At 39.9% G+C, this 9952-nt stretch overlaps 1 protein-coding gene across 1 annotated transcript; it reads left to right on the forward strand.

Annotated features, from left to right (window-relative positions):
* Positions 1-1393: 1393 nt before the first annotated feature.
* On the forward strand, positions 1394-9203 carry cd37 (CD37 molecule; the record flags this gene model as incomplete). Its single annotated transcript, XM_080534634.1, has 8 exons — positions 1394-1459; positions 2230-2293; positions 2420-2550; positions 3100-3174; positions 5081-5188; positions 6008-6184; positions 6970-7053; positions 9126-9203. The coding sequence occupies 8 exons, from the start codon at positions 1394-1396 to the stop codon at positions 9201-9203; spliced, it is 783 nt and encodes a 260-aa protein (XP_080390760.1).
* Between the last annotated feature and the right edge of the window lie 749 nt (positions 9204-9952).

Genomic DNA, 9952 nt, shown 5'->3' on the forward strand with positions numbered 1-9952 from the left:
CTGGAAGACAGTTGAAGGATTGAAGTGCCCCAAAATGTGACACGATCAACAGTCATTATGTTAAGGGCTTCGCTCTTTCGCAATGTTCAAAGTTGCTCTATCGGGTACTCAGACGCTGGGCACAAATGGAAGATGTGAGAATATTTACCGTAGATCATTCATTATTTAGGCTAAGCCCGAAAATGTTTCTTTTAATTGCGCTCTTCATCAAGAGTTTTATGGTGAGAGCAAAAAAGCAGACCCAATGTGTAAACAAAGTAATTAGAGGATTTGGGAAATATGGAAATCTGACTGCCTTGGTTAGCAGCAGCATCTCATGTCAGTTAACTATTTTTTTTTATTGTTTTAATGTATCCACTAAACAAAAATGTACTACACATAATATCAGTCTACTGTTTATGCATGTTCAATTTATTTAATGGATTCATTCATGTTTAATCAATGAGGCAGTTTTTGTTCCAGTGAATATTGTTGTTGTTGAAACACAGCAGGAAGACAAAGAACTTGATGAAATATGGGCTGTTTGAAAAGCCACTTCTGATCTGCTGGGCAGTAATAACACCATATGGTTGATGAAGTTCATCCATGTGTGACATTTGATCAATTTGCATGTTATATTTCCATCTGTGGCCTCCACCCTGTCTGTCACGTATTTTCTCACACACATCTCCTGCATACTGTTGCTGCCTCCACTTCAATAGAGGGTAAGGAACTATTAAAATATTCTACTTGATTTGATTTAGATCTTTCAAGTTTTCATCGAAAGTTAGATTTGTTTCGAGAAGAAATGCTAAGTTTATTTTGTGATACTGAAGCATTATAGATCTATGAAATCTGAGCGTTTGAAATTGAAAAAGCTATGTTTTATTCATTCTCGAAAAAAGGAACTGCGCGCAATTTCCGACGTGTATAGAAAAGAGCATGGAGCCGTCGGAAACAATTACGACAACGGATAAAAGAAAACGCAAATTAAAATGATACGCTGACTGTGGTCAAGCGTGGTCACATGGTTGATAGACAGTTTGCACTTTAATAAATAAGTGATGAAGGGTAATCTAATCTGTTGGGGTATATTACCTCAGAAGGGGATATGAGACACCTGGAGCTGCGCACATGGGCGGCCGCACTGTTGCAAACTCAGGGGAAGGCATTTCATGAGAAGTGTGCTTCGGGTGATGATGTCATCGGGTAGAACATTGCATAAACAGGGGATTCCAGAGGGGAAACAGACCCTCTTGGAGTTTGGTTATTTATTATTAACCGTTATTTGACCAGGTAAGTCCTTGAGAACACATTCTCTTTCAGAACAACCTGTTCACACGGAGGGCAAGTAGTTGCAATGTCCTGTGGTGTTTCTCAGTTGTGAATATCTCCTGTTTTCCAGGTATACGTCATGGCTTCTCAAGGCTGTTTGGCTCTCACCAAATATTTGCTATGTCTCTTCAATCTCCTGTTTTGTGTAAGTTGGATCATTCACTGCTTGGTGAAGTCTTTGACTCAGCCTAGTCATTACAGAACATTGTTGTTACAAAACATGTACTGGCTGCATAACCTCATAACCTGCTGTGGTTGTTGATGTTAATGGACAGGAGAATGGCCAGTAACTGGTAGCCTATTGGACTGATAGAAATACATCTTAATCAACTTATTATATATATATACTCCTATTGAGTAGTTATCGGCAAGGACTTTTTTAAGCACTATAGAATGTATTATTATCATTATTATTAGTAGTAGTAGTAGTAGTAGTAGTAGTAGTAGTAGTAGTAGTAGTAGTAGTAGTAGTAGTAGTAGTAGTAGTAGTAGTAGTAGTAGTAGTAGTAGTAGTAGTAGTAGTAGTAGTAGTAGTAGTAGTAGTAGTAGTAGTAGTAGTAGTAGTAGTAGTAGTAGTAGTAGTAGTAGTAGTAGTAGTAGTAGTAGTAGTAGTAGTAGTAGTAGTAGTAGTAGTAGTAGTAGTAGTAGTAGTAGTAGTAGTAGTAGTAGTAGTAGTAGTAGTAGTAGTAGTAGTAGTAGTAGTAGTAGTAGTAGTAGTAGTAGTAGTAGTAGTAGTAGTAGTAGTAGTAGTAGTAGTAGTAGTAGTAGTAGTAGTAGTAGTAGTAGTAGTAGTAGTAGTAGTAGTACTACTACTACTACTACTACTACTACTACTACTATTCATTTGTTGACAATAGTGTCTATGGTTAAGATGCATACACTGTGTAATGCAATGAGATGTTGGATTCCCACCAGTGTCTGGGCGCCCTCCTGCTGTCAGTTGGGATATGGATAGTCTTTGCTGAGGCAAGCTTCTTCAGTGAGTTTCCTTTTTCCAAAACAACAACAACAACAACAACAACATTGGCATTGGTATTAATGGCAGCCCGTTCCTAAATCTGAGGTACATTTATGTCGATATTGTTGTTTTCACCTTGTTTTCTAGTGCCTCCTCCACCATACATGTCTTTCTCCGTGTTCTCATACTTCCTGGTGATTGGTGGAAGTGCTACGATGTCCTTGGGCTTCTTCGGGTGTTTGGGTGCACTGAAGGAAGTGAAATGCATGTTAGGGATGGTAAGAGGGAATTCAACAGCTCTTGACAGGCTGAAGGTGAATGTGTGCCTCTGGTGTCGTAGCCGACAGGCAAGCTAGCATAATGACTGTTGGCTTCAACTTGTGCCAATGCTAGTGCTTGAATCATACCACAGTAATAATATAAAGTGCTTGAATCATACCCACAGTAATAATATAAAGGCCCAGAAGATAATTCAGTTAAGGATTTATTTTTTTTAAATGTTGATACTTCAAAAACAACTGTGACTAGCCATTTTGTTTGGTTAGTAGTAGCCCCACGGTTGAAGTGGAGGGTAAACACATACATGTTTATAGACTACTGTTTATAGACTACTGAAAATTGTGACTGGTTTGGTAACTGTTTAGGAAATATGTGATTTGTCTCTGGTGTGTACTATCATTTCGTGGTTAGTTAGACAGTGCCCAGATAAACCGAACCAAATGTGTATTGAAGTCTGCCCTTCTCCATAGACTAATTCAGGGCAAGGAAAAAGGTGATTCTGTAAATTGGTTTACAAAACCCCTTTAAACTGTTGTTTGTCTTTTCAGTATTTCTTCCTGCTTTCCGTTCTTCTGGCGGCCCAGATTGTGGGAGGGGTTCTCCTCTTCACTCAGAGGACTTCGGTGAGACATGGGTAGATGCTAAGTGGGATGCTTGGGAGGACATACCCTTAACCCTAACCTTAACTAGTACCCTTAACCCTAACCTTAACTAGTACCCTTAACCCTTACCTTTTCAATGTCAAGCTCAATAATAATAATAACCTTTATTTGTATAGCATGTTTCCTGCAAACGTTGCAGCTCAAAGTGCTCCAACCATTATATAAATCATAATGTAATTATTTAGTCATTTAAAGGAAATATTAAAAAGATGGGTTTTTAGTCTTCATATGTGAACGTGCTGAGGTTGCATCCCTAATGTAAACTGGCAGTGCATTCCACAATTTGGGGGCAAAATGAGAATGCAGCCTCACCAAATCTCTTCTTTTGTACATGTGGGGATGTCACAGAAGGACCATCCCAAGGATCCCACTTAGCATTTACAGTAAAACATGTCCCATGGAACACAGATTGCACGACTAAGTAATGTTTTAGCGTCACTTTTTTGTTTTGTTTTTCATAGACAATCACATTACAGCACAACATCCAGCACACCTGGGCCCTATTCCACAAAGCTCGATAAAGTTCTAAGCCTCGATAAAGTTCTAAGCCTCGAAAATGTTAGCTTGCGTTCGGTGCCATCAATGTGGCTCAAATAATTCGCTGCTTGGTTGAGCTCCTTCTGAGTCAGATATAATTAGCCTGGTCCCGACCAGGCTAAAACACAGGCTATAGTCATCCGTGCGTCAAAAAAGGCTCACAGGCGGAAACTAAACCCTGAACGAAAGTTCCTCATGTGTCTTTTAGGAAATATTAGTTCCCACTTCACACGAGATAGATAGATTAGATAGTTTGATTAGATAGTTTGACTGTGTGATAGATAGATAATTTGATATTTTGAAAGTGTGATCGATCGATAGATAGTTTGATTGTGTGATAGATAACTTGATATTTTGAAAGTGTGATAGATAGATCGTGTAAAAAAAAAAAGAAGTAATTGTCTCAACTTGCATTGCCGTCTTCACAGCGGTCTGGCTAGCGTAGTGGTTAAGGCTGCGGACTCGAGTTCCAAAGGTTGCGAGTTCGAGGCTTGACTAAGTCAATCTTTTTTTTTTTTTTTTTACATTTAACCGAAGATTTCATGCAAAGGTTTCAAACACCATTGTAATCGTGTCAGTTCTTGTAAATTAGCCTGCACCATAATTTTATAGCCTACATACTTTTTTAGATGAGATTTTAGATTAGATTCAGACAACGAAATGCAGTAAAAAGTGCGCCTGAAGAGGGATTCGAACCACCGATATAAAATGACGAATAAATCCTATGGCAGCGGTCGATACCACTAGGCCATTGTGGCGATATGACGGTTTGTAGCCTGCTGCTGATATCACCACAGTAGTAAATATTCATTTATTAAAATATGAACATATAACAATAACTGGGGCTAGTATGACCTACGCATTTAATCGGTCAGCAATTTCTTGCCAAACCATTTCCCTCGCCTTGTTAATTGCGGCAGTATTGCACTATTTTACATCTTATTTTTCCGTCTTCATAAAAATCAATAATTCGGAATGCTGCGCAAATGTAGTACCCCTGCAGAGTGGAGTATCTTCATTTCGACAGATCGACTCTTCTGGGCTGCGTATGTCTGCGTGCACGCGCCCATATCGAAGATTTGTAAGCCTGTCTTCTGTGAACACTGATGACACAAGGCTGATCCTCATTCGAGGAATCACCTGAGGCTTGAATACCAATCTCGAGGTCCCTGAGCGCCGCATTTAATTATAGCGCAGCTATATTAAGCCACCTTTAGTGGAATATGGCCCTGCAACACAAACTAAGCTTGTATGTGGATATTTGTGGTTTTGTTTACAAAGAAAGTACCAGATTCTTATGAAGCCACCTCTGTTCTTCTTCTTCTTCTAGTTTGAGAGTAACGTAGAAGAACACGTGCTTCATCTCATCGCCTTGTTTGGGAAGAATGATTCTGACGTGGCACATTTCGAGAGGACTCTGGACTACGTTCAACGAGAGGTCATATAAAAGTCCCCTTTGTAGCTGATCCAAATATTTAAAAACTACAATCGTAATGGATTAGGTATCTCGGTGAAACACATGTCGTTTTTGGAGTTGGATGTTGCAGTTGACACTTGATCGCTGTGTATTTGGTAGACAAATAGTAAAAAGTGGGCTTGATGCAACACTTCCACTTGCAAAATGGCTATTTACTGTAGGTATTGCAAGCCATATAGAGAAAAACAAGGAAATAATAGATTATTATTATTATTATTATCATTACTATTACTATTATCATTAGGATTATTATTATGATTATTATGATTATTATTATTAGTAGTAGTAGTAGTATCATTACTATTACTATTATCATTAGGATTATTATTATTAATATTATTATTATTATTATTATTATTATTATTATTATTATTAGTAGTATTATCATTACTATTATCATTAGTATTATTATTAGCATTGTTATTATTATGATTATTGTTATTATTATTATTATTATTATTATTATCATTACTATTATCATTATTGTTATTGTTATTATTATTATTATCAGTACCATTATTATCATTATTATTGTTTTTATTATTATTATCATTATTATTATTAGTCGTAGTAGTAGTATTGTTATTATTATTATCATTATTATTATTATTATTATTATTATTATTATCATTACCATTATTATCATCATTATTATTATTAATATTATTATTATTATTATTGTTATTATTATTATTATTATTATTATTATTATTATTATTATTATTATTATTATTATTATTATTATTACATAAACATTCTTCTCCTCTTCCATCCATGCAGATTCATTGTTGTGGCTGGATAGGACCAAGTAACTGGGTGGAGGTCCCCTGCTCCTGTTACCACCCCGTCAACAGCACCGTGCCTCCGCCCCCCCTCCCTCCCCCCACCTCTGAGCAGTGTCCCTGCCCCGCCCTCCACTCCTCCTCCAACCTCACCCTGTGTGGAGTCTATGAGAAAGTCAGTGGACGGACTCCTAATAATAATAAATAATAATAACTTAAATGTATATAGCGCCTTTCACAAACCCACAGTCGCTTTACAAGGGAATGGGACGATCAGAACAGAGCCAGAGAGACACACACACAAAACAAGAAACAGTAAAACAGCAGAATGAACAAGAAATGATTTCTATTCAGTGTGTTTTGCGCTAGGCCCAGGGTCAGCCATAGTCAGCTTCACTGGAGCAATTAGGGGTTAAGTGCCTTGCTCAAGGGTACAACGGCAACGATAGACACCTTAGATATGATGCCAGCAACCCCTCCAGTCACCAGCTCACATCCGGCTTTCTCCTGAGGCGGGGGATCGAACCAACAACCTTCCGATTACTAGCCGGCATCTCTGACCTCTCACTAGAACAGCCGTGCCTTTTTACCTACTAAAAGAGCTTTAAAATGTTAACCTGCTATTTACACACAACGACCACGAGTTGGCCGCTTGTAAATGAGCCTGCTTCCTACAGAGAAACTGCAAAATAGCTTCATACTAGCTTATCCTGATGTGAGTTTGAAAATGTAAGGATACTAGGTGGTAGAACGCACATATCTAGGAAAGGTCATGAAAGGAGGGTCCTGAAATGTTATCGAGTGCAAAGATAGAACACTTTTTTTTTACTCACAAGGGTCAAATGACCCTCATGGCTGATTATGTGCGAGACTACCTGCCGGCCATCTATGTGCGACTTGTGATACGTCTTGTAGGTAAGTGGAGATATTTGACTGAGTACGTGTGCTTCCCCGTGACAGGGCTGCAGAGAGAGCATCAGAGAGTGGCTGGATGAGAATGTGCTCATCATTTTTGCCGTGTTGCTCGCTGTGATGACAGTAGAGGTGAGTTTGACTCGACTTGACGAATGTTGAAAAGGGGATTATAGGGACAAACACATTTTTTACTCAGCAAAATAGTGTGGAGCAGAGCAAACAAGACCGTACGACAGTTCTCTACAGCGTGATTTTGATTGTAAGCTTGGTTTTAACAACTGTAATTATTCAAATCAAGAGTTTTTGTAAACCGTGTGAAAATGCATAATATGGAAATGCTAGATGCCGCTTTTTAAAACATGGAATTTAATTCCCCATAAGACCCGTTAGCAATAATAAAGTAAAGATGGCCGATTTCGCCCCAGTTTCACCAATATTGGCACATTCAAATTTGGGGCGCTTAATATGAGGATCTCTATGGATGTGGTGACAGTACTCTCACAATACAACAATCAGTAGAAGCTGTTGTATAGAGAAGCCTAGATACAATAACACAGCTTGGTCTAATAACTCTATGGATTCAGAACAACCTACCAAACCTTTATTTTGGTCGGAATACACCTGTGGAAGGCTAGTGAACAACCCTTAGACTAGGCCAATGCTTCATAATGCTCTGAGAGGTCTGGGGGAGTCCAGTACTCTAGCAATGCACACATTCAGTAGTATACCCATTTCGGCATTTCCTGCTGACCTACCCTCTCCTCCTTACTTTCCTGTCTTTCTCTACTATCGCTCTCCAATAATAAAAAATAATAAAAAATACCAGAGAAAGATTTGCCCCTCTCCAAAAAAAGATAACCCTTAAACAAAGATAATAATGCCATGAGCATTGTTGGTCTGTGTCGTCTGTGTTCTTGTCTCAGAGTCTCCAGTGGCTGTGTCTCCTGGTTATGTGTTGTCTGAGCTGTCCCCGCCGCTGTTGTCGTCCCTCTGCGTCCAAAGACAGCCACTATCAGCTCACCAGGTAGATAGTAACACGGTTGAAAGACGTAATGTTAAGACTAGAACAGCCGTGCCTTTTTTACCTACTAAAAGAGCCGCCTCGGGGCACTTTACAATGCTTAAGCTGCTATTTACACACAACGACCACTAGTTGGCCGCTTGTAAATTAGCCTACCTCCTACACAGAAAAACGGCAAAATAGCTTCATACTAGCTTATCCTGGTGTGATTTTGAAAATGTAAGGATACTGGGTGGTAGGACGCACATATCTAGGAAAAGTCATGAAAGGAGGGTCCTGAAATGTGATCGAGTGCAAAGATATAACATTTTTCTTTACTCGCATGCTGCTCTGTTCAACGTCACATACTAAAATGTGACCGAATGCTGTAGTTGTTTGTGAGCGTTAAGTGTACTGGTTGTGAATGGGAGGGAGGGACATGGTTAGAGTCTGGGTTAAGGCTGCTTGGCGTCTTTTGCTTGGACATTGTTTTGTTGTTTTGGCCATGGCACGACTAGACTAACTATTCTCAACTCATTATTCTGACTCCTTCTAGTGATATCTATATGGAATATTGGCAAGGTATGTTTTTCATTGCCGAAATGTTGATGGAATGATTTGGTGGGGCGCTGTGTGCATGGAATGTGGGCAAGAGGACCCACCCATGTTTGGCTCTTTGTTTTCACTGGTTTTCTAACTTAAGTCTCCTCTCTAGCAATTGCAATGTGTGCTCGATTGGTTTTAAATCTTGACTTGAAGTGAAGTGAAAGTCTCCTCTTTTTGTTGATACTGTACATGAATGTGTTACGTTTCTTACTGCATGGGAGTTGACATGTTTTGGCATGACATTTTATATTTCTATGAATTCATCCTGTTGCTGCCAAATAATACACATTGTAGCTACAATGCGCAGTACTTTTCAAACATTCGCTAGTAACACTCTCTCCTACCTCTCTCTCCCCCGCTCCTCTATCCTCCCGCTCTCCCCCTACCCTCTCTCCTCCTTCTCACCCTCCCCTCTATCCTCCCTCTCTCTCCCCCTCTCTTCTCCCCCTCTCCTCTCTCCTCTCTCCTCCTTCTCTCTCTCCCTCCCCCTCTCCTCTCCCCCTCTCCTCTCCCTCCTTCTCTCCCTTTCCTCTCTCCTCCCTCTCTCTCTCTCTCTCTCTCTCTCTCCTCTCCCCCTCTCTCTCTCCCCCTCTAGCTATGTGGTATGACCCTTTCGATGTGTCAGTATAGGAGAGCCAGGCTGGAGTATGGCATGCTGACACACTACTCCTAAAACGGGACCCAGTGATGCAGGACATCTAGCAACGATAACGGAATTAGAGAATTTAGAAATTAGAAAAATGTCTTGTTGCCGTATTCATTTGAAGAATGCACAGTTGAATATTACAGTGTGAAATGTATATTGATATCTTTTTTTGGGGGGGGGGGGGAGGGGTAGTCGTCATCTTCATAGCTTTCTTGGCATTGGTGGAACTAATAAAATCAGGGTCATTTTGGAAACAGACTCTTGTGGATTTGTCAAACTGGATCCAAACTAAGCTACCTACTCAAGAAATCGATGTTCTAAACGGATTTTCTAAACAATATTTGGGTCATGTCTACTGTTCAGAGCTTGTGAATGAGCGCCATCTAGTGGAGCATCACACTATCACACTGACACTATTCTTCATGCATTACCAAGATGTAGTGCCCATTGGCCACTGACTATGGCCATAGGAGACAATATAAATGCTAAATGGACTGACTTATATAGCGCCTTATTCCAAAGTGCTTTACAACGGCCTCTCATTCACCCATTCACACACACATTCACACACCAATGTGCGGCAAGCTACCATGCTAAAACGCCGGCCTGCACATTGGGAGCAATTAGTGTCTCTTGCCCAAGGACACCTCGGCACGTGGCGAACTGGCGAACTGCCAATCATTAGACTCCGGCTCTACCTCCTGCTCCACCTCCTAATCTCAATATCCAAATATCAGGACACAGCAAAGCCGTGACGTAACTGCCACATCTTGACC

The sequence above is a fragment of the Nansenia antarctica genome (assembly GCF_963989245.1).
Source record: "Nansenia antarctica genome assembly, chromosome: 6".
Taxonomy (NCBI): domain Eukaryota; kingdom Metazoa; phylum Chordata; class Actinopteri; order Argentiniformes; family Microstomatidae; genus Nansenia; species Nansenia antarctica.